The sequence below is a fragment of the Vidua chalybeata genome, chromosome 14, assembly GCF_026979565.1.
Source record: "Vidua chalybeata isolate OUT-0048 chromosome 14, bVidCha1 merged haplotype, whole genome shotgun sequence".
NCBI lineage: Eukaryota > Metazoa > Chordata > Aves > Passeriformes > Viduidae > Vidua > Vidua chalybeata.
The window spans coordinates 19,194,348-19,214,967 of NC_071543.1; the positions used below are offsets into that span (position 1 = coordinate 19,194,348).

Genomic DNA, 20,620 nt, shown 5'->3' on the forward strand with positions numbered 1-20,620 from the left:
GGGGTGTGATGCTCCTCAGCAGTGGAGGAGCTGCGTGTGGCACGGCTGTGCTCAAGCCAAGGATGATGTCTGTGCAGAGACAGCAAAGGGAGTTATCAGGTGCCTAAAATGCTGTGTGAACGTTGCCTTAGGTATAGAAAAAGCAGTGAATGCAACGAGAGCTGTAAGGCTGGGAAGGGGCTTGGGTGGTTTTGGAGTAAACACTCAGGGCCGTGATTGATTAGGGCTCTATGTTCCTTCACTCTGTGACAAAATGCCACCATCTGGATTTTAAATAGCTTGGTAATTGAATATTGTGCGACAGAGCAATAGCAGCAGGCCCCTGTGCCTTCCCCTGGTGGGCTCTCTGATCTCTGGGGCCTGTGTGTTGAGGGGAAACAGCTCAGTTTGCATATTCATGGCTGTGCCTGTGCTGCTGGATGCAGAGCGCCCGCTGCGCTGCTGCTGGAGGAAGTGCTGAGCTGCTGCAGTGCAGATCCTGAGCCTGGAAAAAGCCTGTTTACCACCAGCACTGCAGGACAGAAATGGGAATGCAAAACAGAGCTCGCAGGGAGGAAGCTGCTTGTATTTTCTCTCCTTGCAATACCCCACACTTCCAGTCTGCTCTGTCCTTGTTTCTCAGACCCAAGTTGTGCTGTGTTAGAAGGTGGTCACATTGTCGTGTGCAGGTTTCAGTAGGATCTCATTTCAGAAACTGCAGTTACAGGAGCCCAGCACTGCACAGGTCTGCAAAGTGCATCTTGCTGAAAATGGATGTGTTGCTTTAGGAGTTAAGGAGAACAGTGCACAAAAGGTGGGGACTGTACAGAAAGCAATTGGAGAAGATAATGATGCAGGGAACTGTTTTTAACTCCCTCCTGCCCTGATAGCCACCCTCTGCTCCCCAGGCCTGTGTGTGGTCCCTGCAGAGCTTTGCTCATAGCCCATCCATTTGCTGCTGCTGCTGCCTCCATGCCAGATCTCATCCTGTATTCAGCCAAGAGTCTCCTGCTACAACCCCTGTGATAAAAACACCCACCATACGATTCAGGAGGTTATTTTCAGCCTGTGCAGAAAAACACCAGGGTACAGGACTTGCAGAGCTTTTCTCAAAAAAGGACTTTTGTGCATTCAACAAAAAGAGGGAAGCACACCACAGATTTCATGCATCCCATACAGCTGCTCTTTAGCCTTACCCTGCTTTTAAAATTTAGCAGATAATGTCAGATACCCCAGGCAGCTCAGGGGCTGCAGGAGAGGTTCAGGACAGCATTGCCTCTGTTCACTTTGTGCTTTTCCCATCCAGTTTACCTAGAGGAGAAAGACAAAACAATTCCTATGCTGAGCCTCTTGTGATTTCTCACGATCAGCAGTTGCATATTAGAAGTGTTCTTTATGTCCTGGAAGGTATTTTTGTGGTTTCCCCCCTTGCCTCCTACTGCAAGGGCTTGCTCCAAAGCCCCCCAGTCCCCTGCCTGTGAGGGGTTTTGCAGCACATCCTAAAGGTGGTGGTGATGGTCTTGTTGCTCCATCTCTTGGCAGGAAGGTGTCGGACAATGCAATGCTGCAGTGGAGGCCCTTCCTCTACTGGACCTTTCTGGGCGCCTTTGAAGGACTTGTGTTTTTCTTTGGGGTTTATTTTCTTTTTCAAAACTCGTCGTTGGAAGACAACGGAAAGGTAATGCCCCCAGAAGAAAGGGAAGATGGGTGTTTGTGCTGTGTGCTGCCTCGGACACGCCTGGCAGGGAATATCTGCGCGCTTAATCTGTGCACCGTGTCTCGAGTCTTGTCCAGCACTGCAGCCTGGCTTATGGTGTGATCCTGCAGCAAATGCTTGCAATAAAACATTTTCCAGATCGCCATGGAAACAGGGCAGAGCTGGTTACAGTCACTAGGTAAAATGACTAGTCCTCCACACAGCTCTGTTCCACCAGGGAGCTTTGCGCAGCGCTCGTCCCCTCCTCGTGTGATCCCAGGGCAGCAGCAGTGTCTGTCCTTCCCAGCCCGAAATTCGGCGTGTGCTTGGCTGGTGGTGAGCAGCTGAATTAGCCCACCTTGATGGGATGCTGCTCGTTAGGGCAGACATGGTGTGGGGCTGCTTGTGTGCTCTGCCTGCTTGGGGGTGTGATCTCAGCCTCTGGGCTCCCTCTGCCCCGGGGAGGGCTGGGCTGCCCTTTTGCTCCAGCCAAAGCCTTTTGCTCCTGTTTTGGAGCCAGCAGAAGTCCCCAGCTGCTGGAGGCAGCAGGGTGTTGTCCCTGCTGCCTGCTTGCTCGTGCCTCTGCTGTGGGGATGAGCACTTGCATTGCTGTGGGAGCTGCTGGGGTTAACTCGCACAGAAAGAGGAGGAAAAAAGATGGAAGGTTTTTTATTTTTCCTTTTTTCTCATTTCTTCTTATTTTGCTGGTTAACTGAGAACAGAGCAAAGCATTAGTGCAGGGCAGCTGCCAGGGTGGTGGCCTGAGCTGTTTCAGGACCCTTTCCCCAAGGGAATGTGCAGCATGTTATTAGATCTTGGCTGATGGGAAACTTCTTTACACCATCACTTATGGCCCTTGAAAATACCAAAACTCTTTTTAGCGGCTAGCACTTGGAGAAAAGCTGATAAATTTATGTATGTATATTCATACATTGCATCAATGCCAGCATTTATGGCCCCAGCTCTATGCAGTCAAGCCCCTGCATTGTCAGATCAGTGCTCTTCTGTACCTGTAGCCATTCTGGTTGGATTGGAATGAAACATGAAGCACTGATGTGTTCTGCAAATGCCTTCAGAGGTCAAGTCTGTGTGGCACTACAGTAAGATCTGTGGTTATGTCCTGTTCTGTAAACACTGATGCCTGTAAGAACTGCTACCAGCAATTGTTCATAATATCCATGTATGTTTGATTGACTCGTTTTTCACACCTATTGACTTTAATTTTTTTTTTGCATTTTTTGGCAACTTTTACATTTCACTTTCTGTTTTAATGTATGCATTCAGAACTTGACAGCCTTTGGTAAGCATCTCTCCCATTCATTGCCATCACTGGATTTGTATACAGTATCTGCTTTTCTTTGTGTGTGTAGTCACTAGTACCCACAAGCCAAACCAGATGGATCAGTACCCACTGGTGCCTTCTGCAGAGGGGACTGCACAGAGATGATGATGATGAATGTGGCGAGAAAGCAGAGAGCAAATTGCCAGGAAATCCTGAGCTGCAGGTGGTGCAATGCCTTGTGTCCTCCATGGACATTGCTGTTAGCAGGGGGTTGTCCCTGTCACCGTCCCAGCTCTGGTCACCCTGTGGTCTGTGTGGCACTGCATGGCTCAGGGTGGCGTGGCATGCTGTGCCAGGAGCTGTCTGAGCACCTCTGTCCCAGCCCTCCCTCTGCTCCCTGCTTGCCCCCGTCCCTGGCAGCGTTCTGTGCCTGCCCCAGCAGGGCTGGGGCGCCTGTGCCAGTGCCGTGTGTTTTGCAGGTGTTTGGGAACTGGACCTTTGGGACGATTGTCTTCACCGTGCTGGTGTTCACCGTCACTCTCAAGGTCAGCATCTCCCTTCCCTCTTCAGGCCTTTCCCAAGGCTCGTGCGTGCGCTGTAAAATCATGTGGTGAATGTGCTGAAGTGTCTGAGTATTTTCCACCACACTTAAATCTTCTCCCATAGAGGCAGAACCTGCTTACTTTCCTTTGTGTAGTCCGTGGTCTTTAAGTGTTTGTTCTATTTAAAATATTTTTCTATTTTTTTCCCCTCTTTTGAGGACTCTAGTTGGTTATGGTTAACTTTTCCCCACGCTTTCACCTCTTGATGTTCAGTTCCAGCAAGAGCAGAGGAGCAATAGAGAATTTGGGTTTGTCCACCTTGTTTCAGACAAGGCTGAGTGCCAAAGTGATCACAAAAGCACATGTGTCAAATAACAATAGCAAATCTATTTTTTTTTCATGGAGCTTTCCAGAACAAACTGTTTGCATAAGACCTTACAAAAGGTCTTTTGTGTTTGGTTCAGGACAGCAGGTGGTGACAAGAGGCAATTAAAGTCCCTGTAACCTTTAGACGTTTCTTTCCTGTAGCATCAGGGGTTGCATCAAATTTATTCAATTTAAAAGTGTCAGTTACAACTAGAATGTCACTGCTTCTCTGCTAACATTGTGCCAGACTGTGGACATTGAAAATGTTTTTCCTGGTGCCCATATGCACAGAGGTGGCTGTTTGGAGAACCTTCAACCCTAATGTGAAGCCAGTCTGAAATGTCATATAAATACCATCCAATGCACTCTGCATCTAAAGCCTGTTTTTGTCTCTCTTTATTCCCACAGCTAGCGTTAGATACCCGGTTCTGGACGTGGATGAACCACTTTGTGATTTGGGGCTCCCTTGCTTTCTACGTGTTTTTCTCATTCTTTTGGGGAGGAGTCATTTGGCAAGTATCTTTTTCTTTCCACTGCCCTTTCCTGGGGGATGCCCAGTGCAGGCTTTGGCAGTGCAGCATCCCCTCCTTAGGGGTCTCCTGAGATTTGCAGTGGGCAAGGTGTGTGCAGCCCTGCTCCTTTCTCTGCTGGGTGGGGCAGGGCTGCCTCCATCCAACACCCACCGAAAGCCAGTGCTGGAGAGGGCTGGTGCTCGATGAGGTGTGCTTGGGGAGGTCTCAGCCCACCAGAGGGAAGAGCCTGAAAGAGAGAACACCCTGGGCATCATCCACGTGCTCAGCTTTGGCAGGGGGTGTTTGCTTTTCTGCCCACGGGGTCATTTCTGCTGCTGAGGCTCTTGTCTTTATTGGGAGGTTCTAGAGTAAACCTTTTAGGGTCTGTGCATGTGGAGGACACAGACAGAAAGAATTTGTGGTGGGAAGAACCCCAGTGTCATGGTTTTCCATGGTTTTCCTTCTGTGAAACAGAAGGAACAGCTGAGGCAGGTGCAGAGCAAGAGGACCTGGCCCTCTGGGACAGAGGGAAAAATAAGCAGGAGAAAGCCAGGATCATGGATCCTGGATCCATCATGGATCTGAGCAGAAGAAATTCTCATTGATTTGACTGCACTCAGGATTTCAGGTTTAGTGTGTTGCAAAAGCAGGTGAGCAATAGCACACTACAGACATGAGCAGTTTTGTGTCTCCAGTGCTGCAGTAAATGTTCAGTTGGCATTCACAGTACAGCACCTCTGTTTTACACCTTTGCTCTGCATTGGGCTATTGCCTGGATCCCTGATCCAGCAACCTGCTAATAAGGATGTGGGACAGATTTAAATATTCTGTGTGGGGGGTCACAAGCTTTAGCTCTTCAGTTAACTTTTGCTGACCAACAGATCCAGATCTGCAATCTAGCCACATCTCTGTGCTAAATGTGTGAGTTTTCTGCTGAAAACCTTCTGCTGTTTAACTTGCATAGCTCAACAGTTTTGATCTAACAGTAAGCAAAAACTGTTTTGGGATCCTTGCCATCAGTTATTGATGAGGTGTTTTTCACAAGCAGCTGTTGGTTGCTCTCCCTCACCAAAGAAAGGAAGAAGGGGCAAATAACGTCTGGATTTCCACTGTCAAAACCAAACCAGAAGCTATAGCAAAGCCTGATGTTGAAACACAATGACCTGGTTTTTGATGAGGGGAATAATTTATCTTTCAGTGATGGTGGCTAAATTCAAATCCCTTCCCACCCTGAAAAGAAACAGATGTGGAAGATGCAAAATGGATCATGGCAGTATTCCAGGAACAGTGCAGCTGGAGGCAGGAGATGGATTAGGAGAAAGATGGACAGTGTGTTTCTGTGCTGTATCCATCTCTGTCTGAAAGGGAGGCATAACTGCTAATAGCTTTACCTGAAGTCTCCTTTGATTCTGATCTTCTTGGAAAACCCATGTTAACCAGAACTTATTTGTATCCTTTCTTTTTCAGGCCTTTCTTGAAGCAGCAAAGAATGTATTTTGTATTTGCTCATATGCTGACTTCTGTTTCCACATGGCTGGCAATAATTCTCCTGATCTTTATCAGCCTTTTCCCAGAAATTCTTCTAATAGTTTTAAAAAATATAAAAGAGAAAAATCATCAGGTAAGGAACAAGATGATGTATCACACTGTATTTTTAGGAAGACTGTTCTTACCCTCAGGCACCAGATGAACCTCTAACAATACCACGTACCACTCACATCTCAAGGAAGGCTTTTTAGAGTCTTGTCTTGCTCTTTCACATGCCAGAAATATCAAGAAGTTATTCTAAAAATACTGCCTAGATCTGTAGCAGGGAGAGAGTCAATCTGTGCCTTTCCTTAGGTGCCTTCCCTGGGTGGGAATGTGGTGTCTCCTAGAGAAGTGCAGAAGCCTTGCCCAGCCTGAACTGATCACCAAACACACTTTATCTTGTCCTGAAAAAACCTGCTTGCTTTTGTGTCAAAAAAGCAGGATGCTCCCCGGGTATGTCCTCAGTGCTGGTGCAGTGGGAGCAGGGTCAGGCCTTGTCACATTTGCCCATCCTGCATAACTGACCAGAGGCTCAGACCATGATGGTCACTCCCCCTGGAAGCTCCCTGGTTTCTTAACAGCTCTCCTTCACTGCTGGGGAGCAGGGCTCCCTTTAGAAGGGGAAACCTCTTAAAAAGTTTTCTCCATTGCTGCTGCAAGTGGTGAAGGCCAGCACTGCCAGACTTGCTGTGCTGAGCCCCTGCCCCTTGTCTCTGCTGGCCCCCAGGGGCAGCCCCTGCTCCCCTGGCCCTGCTCCCCCTGCTGCAGCAGCTCTCCTGCCCTGCAGCATCAGCACGTCCTGCCCTGGGCCAGCCTGTGGGAATTGCCAGCCAGCCCTGGCCTCTTGCCCTGGGCTGCAGTAGGGCACAGCTGAGGGACACGGGCTGGGCTCACATGCAGTGAGGTAGCCCCAGGCCTGGTCACTGAAGGAGTCACAGAAGGGTTTGGGTTGGAAGGCTCCCTAGAGATCACCCAGTGCCAGCCCCTGCCACGGGCAGGGATGCCATTCCCTGGATCAGGTTGCTCAGGGCCCCATCCTGCCTGGCCTTGGACACTTCCAGGGATGGGGCATCATTGAAGTTGCAAACAGTAGAGATGGTAGGAGAGCTGTGGTTGTGTTTTGTGAGGATCCATGTAACTTCTTCCACTTGAGTATGATTTAACAGTTTCTAGCTGGGCACCCCTGTTGAATAGGCTGGGAGAGAGTTGCTCTCAGCTGCAGACAGAGGACAGTTTGGGGACAGTGCCCTGGAGGGATGACCTGGGGATTTCTGAGCCCCAGCTCAACCCACCTGGGAGGTGATCTGGTTTTGCCTTCAACTGCTGACCAAAGTTCCATCCCCTCTTGCAATACTTACTTTCAAGAGTGCTTTTTATTCATTTAACAAAGGCTCTTGTGAAATCACTCAGCAAAGCAAAGTGAGTGTCAACTAGAAAAGTCTCTTCAGATGTGCATCCCAAACTAAGCACAGGCTGAGCCATATTTAAATGTACGTTTTGAGTAGGAGCTTTATTGTAAGTGCCTGAAGGAGATACCAGCTCTGGATATCTGTGTCAGCCATAAGACACCAAAGTCAGCTGCCTGATTTGTAAAGGCATCTAGGACCAGGTAGATAATTTCAAATCAAAACCCTTGTTGAGAATCTTGACCTTAATATTGAAATAAAATAAAGATCAGTGTCCCAAGGGAAGCATACAGTGAAAAACAAAATTAGGGACATTGTATGGGGGCCTGAACCACAACTTGGTGGCCAAGGGTCCCTTCTGGAAGGGGAGGACAGACTTAGGCCAGGTTGTTGGGCATTTGCCCTTGATCCCTGTGGGACAGGGATTCACCCCCAGTTTCCTATAGCACAGCACATCAGCTCTGCTCAGCCTTTATTAAATTTTCTGTGTGGTAATGTGGTGGTTGTTTTTATTTTGTTTTGGTTCTGTTTGTTTTTTTTAACTGCAAGGCGCATTTGTGTTTTCCTTGGTTTCTGCCTTTCTCTTTCTTGTACTGCAATTTTCTGTCTTTTGTGCTGTTGTGAACTAGGTAACGAAGCGCCTTCCTTCCTCAGGAACATCCACTATCTTCATGCTTTCTCAAACTTCCAGCAATCACAGCTTTTCTTGGAGTGAATAAGGTGATTTCCTTTCTGAGTCGCAATGTGTTGCTTGCTCGACTGCTTTTTTTTTCTTCCTTCTGATGCCTAACTCCTGAAAACCCACCTTTAGATTTGCTCACGCAGCAGAACCTTGCTTTTCCCCACCTTCTGCCTTAATTTCAATCTTTTGCTTAAATATTTCGTCTGTCTCTTCCCCTTGGGTCCCTTGCTGCTCCTCAGGTGGGTGAGCTGGTCGTGCTCAGGGTGTCCAAGTGAGGTGGACACAGACAAAGCTGGTTACACTCTCCTTCCTTGCTGTAGTTTTGTGTCAGTGGATCAGATAGGAGTGGGACAAGGTGGAGTTGATGTTGGCAGTCCTCTGGATGACTTGTCTGACCTAGGAGGAGCTCCCCCAGTGCCCAGCCTGCCCGGTCCATCCCGTTTGTCAGTGCTGCTGCTGTTCTTTGTGTGTGTGATTAAGCCACAGCCCTCACATCGAGGGGTAGCCTTGGACTTGCTGCCCGTGGGGCTGGTGGGGTCACCCACAGCAAAGCACCTGGATTGCATGTCCCTAGTGTTTGGATTCACGGCACATTCCACCATTACTTGCTGTTCTAAGAATACCAGTTGTGTGGAGATCAGGGGTGTCCTCCCCCCTGAAGCATAGATCCCCAAACGCCGTGGGGAGCTGGGCCGGTTTCTGAATTCCTCCCATGCCTGTTGCACTGCAAACCCAGTGCTAGTCACAGTGTGTTTGGCCCATCCTTCATGAAATGGTGGAGCTGTGCGAGGGGTTGTGTGTGCTGCATTGTGTGAGCCAGGCAGGCTGAGCTCTCGTGTGCTATAAGTCTCTTTGCCTCGCTGTTGCAGAGCAGCAGGAAGGCTCCTGATTCATTGTCGGCCAGACCTTCTGTCACACCACTCCTTTTAAGAGCATTCTCAGATGAGTCTAATGTGTTGTAACAGGTACCCTGTCCGGAGGAGTTGGGATGGTTGTGAAGGCATCCATTAACCAAATGTAACCCCCTCCAAATCAATTAAACCATGGTTCTTGTAATCCTCTTGGCTGTCGGTGTGGGGCACCTGTCCTTGTGGAATGGAGATGCAATGCTTGGGATGCATTTTAACTTGGGCATGTTGTACTATCCAGCTTCTTCAGAATCCCATATCTGTGCAGATCCTTTCAAATATTTGGCAATATGTAAACAAATCTTTCAATCTAACTGCTACTTCAGTCGAATGTTAGCACATTTAATTTGAGAGTGCAGCCTGAATTGTGCTAACACTGGTTAGAAGAGCTAACACTTGATACATTTACAGTGAAGGATGGAAAACTCAGTTGTTAAAATGATTCCAGTATTGCATCTGAATTGTACCAAAATCCCTTTCTCTAGGGTGCATGCTGTTCTGTCAGATAGAAATAAGTATGTTTTAATTCATCTGCACAGATGGAAACTAAACACGTGTACTTATCTGTGTGTCAGCACATGGGACAGAGGCATGTCTCGGTGTCTGTGTGTCTGCACACACACCCAGAGCATCCTTGAATGAGTTGATTTTAAACTTTGTAGTAAGCCAATAGCAGAATAAAAAAGTAAAAGTGCCTAATTGAATTCACAATTCTGCATTTAGGGGAGATGTTATGTGTGGTGGCTGCTGCAAACATAAACCTGCAGACTATCTACAGACCCCTGGCACCTTTGTGCCCACACCTGCTGCTAAAGAAATCAGATTTATGGGCATGGCAGGGCCAGCAGCCAGCCTTGCCAGGCCTCAGTGCAGCTGGCACCCAGCCTGTGCAGCCAGTCCTTCCCCACTGGCATTAGGTGGTGCTCTCCACCACCACATACTGGTGCAGACTGGTGTGGGAGGTGGCTGGACCAGCACAGAGCAGGAGCTGCAGGGGACAGTGGGGCAGATGCCACTTTTAGACTTTTAGCACTTTGCAAATTGTGAAAATCGATTTATCATCTGATTACTTGGTTGTGAATGATATTTGGCACTTTTATCATGGCCTAATCATTCTTCTTCTCCTATATATATATATTTTTTTTTTTTTAATAACCCAGGAAAAGGTTTATGGGTTTGGGAATGTAACAGTTGCAATACATGTTTGTTCTCCTTCTGATTTTTTCAGGCTGGCCCCTTTGATCTGCCTGTGTTAGTGTCATACAAACGTATAGAGAATGGTTATGTGAAGGCTGAAGATGCTGTTACTAATTTGGCAGAAAGATATCCTCTCAGGATACCTTAAAGTGCTCCACACAAACACTGCACATTGCCATGCTGTAGGAAACCCATGGTTTAACCTGGCAGTGACCTGTGATAGAACCAAGGACTGTGAGCAGCCATGCTGGGAGAGCAGCCAGGGCACTGGCCCCACGCTACCCGTTAGTCTTTGGTCTTGAGGCTTCCCTGCCCTCCCAGAAAAACCAATTCTGCCAAATCCTACATCACTGGAGGCCGAGAAACATCTTTAGGAGCTCACCCAAAACAGCATGGATTGAAGTGCAAGCGTGCAGTGCCAGCCCCGTTTCACACGAGGCTTCCTGTGCCCGCTGCAGATCTGCCCGAGAGCAGCAGGGCTGCTCAAAGCTCCTGCTCTGCCTGACCAAAGAAGTAGCACAGGCTTCAACCCAGTGGCGTTCCCCCCCGGCCCCCCGAAGGCACTGGGAAGAGGCTGTTCCCCTCACACAGAAGGAGGATGTGGCCCTGGAGCCCCTCTCCTGGTGCTGGGGCCGTGCTGCCCCCTCCCAGCCGTGGGTTCCCAGATGCACGCGGCAGGATCAGCTGGAAATTCGGGAGAAATCTTTGCCACTCTCTCCTCCAGGTGGAGCTGGAAGCAGTCTGTGGTGTGTCCACGTGAAGACCTGCAGTGCTGAGAAGTGCCAGAGCATCCTCCCACAACCAGTTTGCTGATGGGTTTGTTCCTGCTGGAGAGTGAAGGAAAGGTTGTTTTGTGGCTGTTGGTGATGGAGGGAAGTTTCCGTGGGGGAAAAAAGGAAATCCCAGAAGTTGGGCTGTGCCAGACTCTGAGCCCCAGTGCCCAGGCTCCTGTGGCTGTGCTTGCATTGCTGCACTGTGCAGGCTCTCCAACACTTCCAAGGCCTGAGGGACAGCGTAGTCCTTGGCTGATCCCAGGGACATGGGCTGTGCCTGTCAACCTGTGGGTGTATAAAACTGCATCTTGAGTTATTTGCACTAAGAAAAAAGAAGACAGTTTAAAATTGAGTACATGAACCTGATTTCATTTTACATTTTGTTTTTTAAATTGGCATGTTCTTTTTAAATCTACCTGTACCATGGTGGTAGGAACTTTCCTCTTTAGGTTCTGCACAGCAAAGGTGAGATGCCTGACTCAGTATTCTTTTTTTTCTCTGATACTTCACGTGTGGAAAGAGCAGCTTCTCTTGTGTTAAGTCAGGAGCAGTGACAGAGCAGCCCGTGTGCCCCTGCTGGTTGGTGTGACAGTCCCTCCCTCGTGCTGGTGTCCCCCAGAGGAGCTCCTGCGAGAAGCTTCGGGGCTGGTTTCAGAAGCAGCAAGCTCTGCACTGCCGCTGGGTTTGGCTCCCGCTCGCTCAGCTTTGTGTCATGTCAACAGAACAATTTGGGACTGCACAGAACATTCCCCTCACCAAATCTTGTTGAACTGCAGACTGTTAATTTTTGGAAGAACCAAGTCTTGCTCTCCGGCTGCCATCCCTGCGGTTCGGCCGCAGCTGGTGCGGCTCAGCTGCTGGCAAATTCTCTCGTGCATCCTGAGGAGGTTGGATGGGCCTTACCTGAGCAGGAGAGGGGGGTGCTCAGCCCCTGTGGCTGCTCTGCCATCGCCCAGCACGGCAGGGGACGGATGGACAGCACCACTGGACTGTACACTCTGCACTGGCCTCAGCTCGGGTGGTGCCAGCGAGCGCGGCTCAGCTCCTCGCTGCATGCAAGGCAGGAGCTGCACTGCCAGCATGTGTCCCATGGGCAAAGCTTTCATTTTCTTCTTTTGGTTTGGTTTTTTTTTTTTTTTTTTCCCTGTTTTCCTAGCTCATTTCACAGACCTAGAATTCAACTTGCAGACGTTGTCCTGTGCTCAGCTTTTCTTGCAGAAATGTGGTGCCTACAGATCAAGTACACGATGAATACAATGAAGATAAGCTCTATATGCCAAATCTAACCATTCTCCTTAAATACACGGTTGCTGACTTGTGTTTACATAACTTCTAAAAAATGGGCACTAAAATGCCTAATTCCTGTGATTCAAAACCATTCCAAGCCCGAATGGTCCCAAGCATGACACCTTGCTTCTCAGTTTTTGTGTCATGCTCTGCTCCAAGGGTCAGTCTGTTCCCCTGGAATTCCATTGGTGGTGTCAGTGGGAGCAGTGGAGCCTGACGTGTGTGTGAACTGTTCAAATAGTCACGTAACCAGGGTAATTTCTGCTGCCTGTCCCAAGACAGAGCCCTCTGAGAACCAGATCCTTCTCTTGGCATTTCCAAGTGTCCTGTCTCCAGCTGGAACAAGCCATTGCAATAGCTGTGTGTTCAAACCCAAGGTCGGGGTGGAATTCACATGGAATGTCTTGAATAGCAGCTCTTTTGGGGGAAAATGCAGTTTTTCTTGGGTTTGGATCTTCAGATAGTGCACTGGTGTAGTGCTGGGTGCCAGGAGAGCCAGGCTGCCCTGGTCCTGCAGAAGAGCTGATCCTCGTCACTCAGCAGTGGCAAAACCATAATTCTGGTTGCTGTGGGTGGCTTGTGAAATCAGGGGAGCCCTTCTGAGGTGAGAGAGGGGCAGAAGAAGTGCTGGTAGGGGCTGGAAGGTGTGAGGCAGCAGGACAGGGATGCAGTGGTGGGTGCTCGTGTTCCCTGATGGCTCACGGTGCTCGCCAGGTGCAGTAAAAGGTCAGTACAGGCTTTTCGGTGGAGAAACTTGAAGGAAAAAAGGCTGGGGTTTTCTCATAATAATTTGTTGAAGTTTTATCACTGACTAGTGACACTGAAAGATAAGGAAAGTAATTAAGGTTCCCTCTAAAACTCTTATGTGGTAACAGTGGAGCTTGGTGTAGTCATAGCGACTTCTCAAAAACTAATCCTAATCGTTATGAGAATATTATAAATGACTTGGAATTGCATAAAAGCTTCAAATTGAATTTGTATACACACAGTTGAAAAACTTTCCTAATACTGCACCATTTATCCAATTTCCCAGCTATGAATTTTTTAAAAAAACCATGTAGTGTATAGAAAATGTAAATTATATACAGGCAATGAGCAGATACATTTTCAGCTTCTTGCAAAGAAAAAGGACTGCAACCTTACATTTTTTTCACTTAAATGCAATTTTATACATTTATGTTGCTTTATATCAAGGAAATTGAATGTGAATGTTACCTTTTATGAATGCAACTTGCTCTTTTTTCATTACAGAAACTTTTGTTTGAAGTAATCAATAAACTTTGGTATGTTGTTCTGATTAATACATATTTGTTGTCTCTCTCATCTCCTTGGATACTCCTAGGGGGTGATTGATTGTGTGGGCTTTTCCAGGGCAGTACTGGGGGGACAATCAGCATTTTCACAGTGGGGTAGCTGCCAGCTTGCTTGTCTGATGAGGAGCAGCATTTGCCTAAGGAAATACTGCTTGCTTCTCATACATTTTTATTTTTCCAGCAGTGTGTTAGCAATTGTGGGTATCAGCTGCTGCACATAGCTGGCCTGTGTGCTCTCAACTCATTTCCCTCAAAATGAATGTTTAATTCTGAAAGTGAATCCTGTGAATTAAGTGAATAAATTGATTTCATTTTCTGAATAGGTGAACCCAGGGCTTCAGCTGACACTTAGGAACTGGCTGATAAAAATGTAGGTCCCTGTGCCTGATTTCCATTCACAAAGTGTTTTCCTTATTGCTCTGTTTTGGTTCTTGGTTCTGTGTCGTGGCTGCCTGTAACAAATAAGTATTTTTTAGTTCAAAGCCTCGAAGTACCCAAATGAGGTTTGCAAAGTGCCTGGTGCCGGTGAGGTTCAGGCCCAATGTTTGCATTGATGAAATTCCAACAACACGGGGGAAACTGCTAAAGCACGACTCGCAGTGTTTGTGTAATGCACAAGAAATATATAGACTTAACTTTCTTTTTAAGGACACGGGTCTGTTTCAAACTGAAGTGTTTGTAATGAGAAGCTGACAGTTTGAAAAATTCTGTTTTGGCTGCTTCGATCCCCGCAGCTCCCGTCAGGCACCGCAGGACAGATGGCTGAGCTATTTAAAACAAACTCTAACCTTTCCCCAGCAGCTCGTACTATTGGAAACCAGAGACACGCATTGAGAGTCTTAATAGCACCAGTGAGTGAGAGTGGAAATGTCTGAAGGGGATTTCACTCCGAGCTGGCTGCCCAGGACAAAAGCTGTAAATGTAAGCGATGGGAGATGACCGCAGGTCACCGAGTGTTTCAGAAAGCACCAAAATTAGCATTTAAAACACCCACGTAGCCCTTCTTGTTAGAAAGGAGAAGCAACGTCAGGTTGTAAGGTGATTTTTAACAAGGACAGCAATTTTTGAAGGTCAGGCTGCTGGCGTGTGAGGGCTCTTGGCACGTGGAGGGGGCATGGTGTCCCTGTCCCTCGCTGTGCCCCTGCAGCTGTTGCAGGACATGCATCCACAGCGTTCTCACTGCTGGCATTGGGCTTTGCTGCCTACATTTTCACACGTCTGGGGATAACCTGCTAAGCTGGAAAATACACAGTGGCCTGGAGAAAGGGTGTGTGTGTGTGCACCTGTGAGTGTTCCTTTCCAAAACCAGGAGCTGTACCAACAAATGAGGCAGGTCTGACTGACGTGGGGGAAAGCGAGAGTGGGAGAGCAGAGTGGAGCCCTTTTTTATTTTCACATTCAAGTAGGAGACACGAAATCCTCCTCCTGATTAAATCTGTGCAGGTATGGCTGGCTTCAGTGGGGCCAGGATTCCTGCCAGGGTCTGCTCCACGTGGACCAGCTTGGGAAGAGCCACACTGGGCAGTGATGCTGCTGTCTGCACAAGAAATCCTCCTAAAATCCCTGTTCATGAAAACCAGCCTGCAGTTAATTGCTCTTCTGCACAAGTAGTTTGCTGTGGCTGTGCTTACTGCAGAGGTGAGCAATTCCCTTGGACATCACTCTGACTCTAACCTGTGTTTAGCCACTCTGTTTTTCCAGTTCTCAGCACTTGACTGAACAGGTATTTTTGAAGGGTGATTTCTCAAATCCAAGTAATGGCTCCAGTCTCAACCCAACCTTCTAGCCTTAATCTGGGAAAGGGAAAAAAAATGGTGGTTTTTTTTTCATCTATAAGAGGTTTAGAATCTTGTTTGAGTGGGTTTTTTCAGCCCCTGATCTGGAATTAATGAAATTAGTTGGAATTCTTCCTACAGCTTCTCCCTAAGATTAGATTTAAGGATGAGGCATTGCACCCACATGAAATAAATCTCTGCAAACAGGTGCTGTCAAGATTTTCCACAGCTTTAAAGGGCTCTTGCCCCTCACACACCAGCTTGTATGTGCCACCCTCAGAGTGCTGAACACTGCTATGGGGCCTGGACAGGAGATCCCTGAAAAAGGAACTGCCATGTTTCTGGCTGGCATTGTTTCCTTTTTAATCTGTCTCCTTGCTGCTTCTCTCTCAGTTTATCATCTCCTGGGCAGGCAGAGGGTGCAGCTGGCTCTGGAGGAGCCAGGGAGCTGCTGGCAGTGTAAAATGTGGGCAGCTGGATGATGTGGAATGCCTCGCTGGGGCAGCTGGGCGTCTGTAGTGAGATGCCCCAAAGGAGGCTCTGCAGCAGCCAGGGTTCCAAGCCCGGAAGCTCAGTGGCCACAAGAGCCATGAGCAGTTGCCCTGCAGTGTGAGTGGAGGCAGCTTTTTCCAGAGAGCAGGAAACGGATTGATTGCGAAACCTGGGGGGCGACAGCTGCATCTTCTGCTGGGTAGGTTCATTTTCCCAAAGTCCTGTGTCAGAGGTGGTGTGTGACACGCAGTGGGGATGAGTCCCAGCTCCAGCAGAGCATCCCCTGCACGCTGGTGGAGCAAGACAGGGACTTTGAGCACTTGGATGGTCCCATTTCTCCCAGAGCCCTGGCAGTTTAGGACAAACAGCGTTCCTGTGATAAGAATACGGCAGGAATGTGGCAGGGCTCTTCCTTGACTTGCAGCCTTGTGTATCAGACTGATTTTTTTCATGAGGAACTGCACATGAACTCTCCCTGTCACACAAGAAGTGCTTTGTGACCAGACAGAAAGTCATCTATCCAAACTGTATGACAGTGAGAACCTGCTGTGTCATGACCAAGGAGCGCTGGCTGAATGGGTTGTTTTTCCTTGAAAAATTCTGTATTAGTGTAAGAAGAGGTCTACCAAAAGATGCTGGGTTTTATATTACCACTGTTAGACCACGGCTCTTTAATTAATAGCCCTGGCTGCTGAAGTGTTGGAAAAAGGCTGCTATTATAGCAAAGAGCATAATTAAAAGGTTGTTTTGGAAAAACAGGAACATCTACTTCTCCATGCTGCCTTCCTGGGCAGCTCAGGCTCCTGTTGAGAGTGAGCTGGCATCGTTTGAACCTCAGCATCAGGAAAACTGAGAATGATGGGTCAGCCCAGTGCTGTGCCTGGAGCTCTGGCCAGCACTGGCTGTAGGACAGTTTAATGTAGTTCTCATAAATCGTTCAAGGAATTTGCTAGAATGCTGCTTGCAGTGGATGGAAATGCCTTTTTTCCTTTTTTTTTTTCTTTCCCTACAGAAGTGCTATAGGCACTAAGGCAGGGAGTAAATCCAGCTGCAGGGTGGTTTGCTGGGGGGCACTGGGTATAGTGGTAAATTAAAGAACAAAAAAAGGAATAAAGGGGGAGGAAAAGGAAAGAAAGGGGAAAAGGGAGAGGAAGGAAAAAGGGGGAGAAGGAAGAAAAAAGCAGAGGAGGGAACAGGAAGAAATACTGGAAAAAAAGACTAAAAAGAGGGGGCAAAAGAGGAAAAATAGGGGAATGGAAAAAAGGGGGAAGGGGGAAAAGAAAAAAGGAAAAAAGAGGGGAAAAGGGAGGGAAGGGAATAAACTACAGAAATAGGAAAAAAAGGGGAAAAGAGGAAAGGGGAGGGGGAAGAGGGAAAAAAAAAAAGGCAGAAAAAAAGGAAACAAACGAGAAGACCAGGAAGGAAAAATCGGGGAAAGGGGCTAAAAAAAAAAAAAAGGGGAAAGAAATGCCGGTGGGAGGAGGTGGCGGGGGCGGGGCCAGTACCGGTACCGGTACCGGGGCAGTGCCAGCGCCGGTACCGGGGCGGGGCCAGTGCTGGTACCGGGGCAGTGCCGGTACCAGAGCGGGGCCAGTACCGGTACCGGTACCGGGGCAGTGCCAGTGCTGATACCGGGCCGGGGCCGGTACCGGGGCAGTGCCAGTGCTGATACTGGGGCAGTGCCGGTACCGGGGCGGGGCCAGTGCCGGTACCGGGGCAGTGCCGGTGCTGGTACCGAGGCGGTGCCGGTACCGGAGCGGTGCCGGTACCGGGGCGGAGCCGGGCCAGTGCCGGTACCGGGGCGGTGCCAGTGCCGGTACCGGGGTAGTGCCGGTACCAGGGCGGGGCCAGTGCCGGTACCGGGGCGGTGCCAGTGCCGGTACCGGGGTAGTGCCGGTACCAGGGCGGGGCCAGCGCCGGTACCGGGGCGGTGCCAGTGCCGGTACCGGGGCGGTGCCGGTATCGGGGCGGTGCCAGTGCCGGTACCGGGGCGGTGCCAGTGCCGGTACCGGGGTCGTGCCGGTACCAGGGCGGGGCCAGCGCCGGTACCGGGGCGGGGCCGGGGCGGGCCCGGGGGCGGGCAGAGGCGGCGGCCCCGCCCGGCGGGCCCGGGGCGCGGAGCGGGCGCTGCCGGCGGGGAGCGCTGCCCGCGGCATGGCCCTGGCCCCGGCCCCGGCCCCGGGCGGGCCCCCGCCGGGGGGCACCTCGGCGGGGGACATGGAGCGCTACTACCGCCTGCTCCGCGCCGCCGCGCTGCTGGAGGCCGCCGCCGGTGAGTGCGGGGCCGGCGGGGCTCGCCGGTGTCCGGGCGGCGGGGGGGGACAGCGCCTTTTCCCCGGACACCCGTGGGGGCAGCGGCACCGCGGGCAGGTGTGCCCGTAGGTGCCCCGTGTGTCCCCGGCCGTCCCTCCCCGGTGCCGGTGCCGGGCGCGTTCTCCGCGCTCGGGTGCCGCCGCCCGCGGGAGCCTCGGCGGGGTCCGTCGCTCGCGGATCCGAGGTGCTGAGGATGCGAGCCGCTGTGCTGTTGGTCACGCCACGGGCGGCCCGGTGGGTGCGGAACGGCCCCGGGGTTTCAGGAGGAGCCTCGTCCCCCCGCTGCTGGCGTTCCCCGACGTGTCGCCGGGAGCGCGGCTCGGAGCGCCGGTGAAGAGCCCAGGCGCTGCCGGCGGCAGGGGATGCCGGCAGTGCGAGCCCCCGGCGCGGGTTCCCGTGGCCAGAACCGAAGACCTCTTCCCTGGGAAGCTGTACCTCATCCTGCTGGCCCCGCCTGCCCGTTCCCGGCTCGGAGCTAGGGAAGCAGGAGATGTGCGTCAGGCGTGCTTCTCTGACGGACACCTCGTCCCCCCTCCCGTGTGCCTCGGTCCCCAAGCACCTCTGGACGGCCGGTTGTGCCGGGAATGTGGCGTTGTCCTGAAGCGGCTGTGCTTCCGTGGCTGCACACCCTGAACGTGAGAAGCAGATGCAATCTGATCCTTATGCCAGGCCATAGCTGCCTCAGCCACGTTTCCTTTGATGGACGGCGATCTGCTCAGAAGTTGTGCGGAGCCCTCACTTTTTCATTCTTTTCCTGCTTTCCTGAGGGGAGTTACAGGTATTTTTGCAGTGAGGTCTTTCCTCAGCCAGGAAGGGGTGGCCCCTCGGGTGACTCCAGCCTCACTGGAGCACGCACACCTTGTCAGGAGCTGGAAGCAGGCAAAGCCATCACTCCTCGGCTGCTTGCAGCTGGCACAGTGCTTGCAGCTGTGCCGGGCACCAAAAAGACACACTGACCCCAAAAAAGCTTCCTGTCTAATGCCAGCTTTCTTGACATCTCTGCCAGGCACAGCTGGGGGTGCAGGAGGAATTTGTCAGGGGCTGGGTCACAGGTGAGGACTCTACCAACGTGTCACCTGCTTCCCAGCAGCTGTGTGTGTCCATGCCCTTCTGAGCTGCTGCCAGCAGCAAATTCTGCTCTGGCTGCCCTGCCCACCTGACCCTGTTCCTTTCCCTGCACCCTAAAATGGAGCAGATAAATGCAGGCAGGGGTGGCCATGGTCAGTTAGCAAAGGATGTGCTTGAGTGGATGTGACTAAATGCTCCTTGTGCTGCTGTCAGCATGGAACACCCACGCTGCTGGAGCAGGGGCTGGTGACACGGTGATGGGGACACAGGTGGTGCACGTTTGCTGTGAGCTGTGTGCTGGGAACCAGGTGAAAGCAGGCAGTGGGTTTCTTCTGAGCATGAGCCCTCTCTCCTAACCGGCTTTTGGCAGATGACCTTTGTGTAATGGTCATACAGAGCCGAAATACCCCCACAAAGGCACACTTGTGTGGTTATAGCTGCAGGATCCAGACCCATGATTTGGCATCCACACAGGTTCTTAAAATAAAATGTTGAGAAAGAGACAAAGTTGAGTAAGGTTCTTCAAATCATGAGATTAAAAATAAATCACAAGTTCTTTTCCCTTATTGCTGATTTCTGAGCATTCAGCCTGATCTGGGACTGTGTTTTGACCACTTCTCTAGCAGCAGTACTGGAAACGTGGTGGTGGTTTCTGGTAGAAGGTGATCCACCCATACTTGCCTTAGACTGAGATAAAAGCCTGTAAAAACCCCAAGCCTTTAATGGCCATTCCCATCTCTAAAATGGCTTGGGCTCCCTCAGAGCATGGCAGAAGCAGAGCAGCCTCCAAAAGCTCTGTGCCTGCCTGGCCCAGGCCCTCTGGGTGGCCCCAGAGCAGTAGTAGTCTGGGAGCAGTCAGTAGTAGGTGGGATGTGCTTCCTCTCCCTACACCACATTTGCTACAACCACTTTAATGGCTTATCATTCATGGGCCAGGACAAAAGTGAAGTGACAGCAGGGCTGTGTGGGAGGGAGCAACTGAAGTGTGAAGCATGGTGGGGGAAAGAAAGAGTTTTCCAAAGCGCTCTCTTTGCCGCTGAACCAGAGGGTGCTTGGAGACCCAGAGTGCATGGATGGGGTTCAGAGCTGGGACCTTGCCCCTGGCTGTGCTGCTGTGGGAGCCTTTGTTAGCTCTGGTTTTGGCAGGTGGGACTTGCAGGGAATCCCGCAGCCACGAGCCAGCCTCTGTGGACAGCCACGTGTCGCTGTGACAGTGGCTTTGGGGACACGTGCTGAGCACAGTGCAGGTCCCTGCTCAGCCTGCCCTGCTGCCACGGCCTCGCCCAGCTCATCTGCAGCTCGCCTAGCTCAGGGAGGTGTAAGGCCATTGGAAAATCGGTGGGCAGAGGAGCTGGAGTGTGAGGAGTGCTGGTGGCAGTGGCTGCGTGGGGCTGCCTTGTTTTCTGAATCCCTTTTTCCTCCCAGGCGATGCTGGACGTGGTCCTAGGGCAGAGGTGAGTCAGGATGTCCTGGGCAGAGCTGCTCCCTGGGGCCCAGCC

The 20,620-nt window shown here is 50.7% G+C and overlaps 2 protein-coding genes across 8 annotated transcripts in view; both read left to right on the forward strand.

Annotated features, from left to right (window-relative positions):
* Window positions 1–13,465, forward strand: part of ATP11C (ATPase phospholipid transporting 11C) — a 54,673-nt gene extending 41,208 nt beyond the window's left edge. Inside the window, exons 25-31 of one of the 5 annotated variants that reach the window (XM_053955659.1) lie at window positions 1,522–1,657; window positions 3,437–3,502; window positions 4,274–4,377; window positions 5,845–5,998; window positions 7,968–8,033; window positions 8,865–8,960; window positions 10,132–10,218. In XM_053955659.1, the coding sequence (XP_053811634.1) occupies window positions 1,522–1,657; window positions 3,437–3,502; window positions 4,274–4,377; window positions 5,845–5,998; window positions 7,968–8,033; window positions 8,865–8,957 (619 nt within the window). In that variant the 3' untranslated portion in view covers window positions 8,958–8,960; window positions 10,132–10,218. Of the gene's footprint in view, window positions 1–1,521; window positions 1,658–3,436; window positions 3,503–4,273; window positions 4,378–5,844; window positions 5,999–7,942; window positions 8,034–8,864; window positions 8,961–10,131 lie in introns of all 5 variants that reach the window. The other 4 variants (XM_053955658.1, XM_053955661.1, XM_053955662.1 and 1 more) reach the window with 4 other exon arrangements.
* Window positions 13,466–17,915: 4,450 nt separating this feature from the next.
* The window catches only part of MCF2 (MCF.2 cell line derived transforming sequence), a 174,602-nt gene continuing 171,897 nt past the window's right edge, over window positions 17,916–20,620 (forward strand). For all 3 annotated transcript variants that reach the window (XR_008433349.1, XR_008433350.1, XM_053955347.1), the window contains exon 1: window positions 17,916–18,012. Coding sequence is in view for 1 of the 3 variants with exons in the window: in XM_053955347.1 (XP_053811322.1) it covers window positions 17,958–18,012 (55 nt within the window). In the remaining 2 variants the exon portion in view is untranslated. The remainder of the gene's footprint in view (window positions 18,013–20,620) is intronic.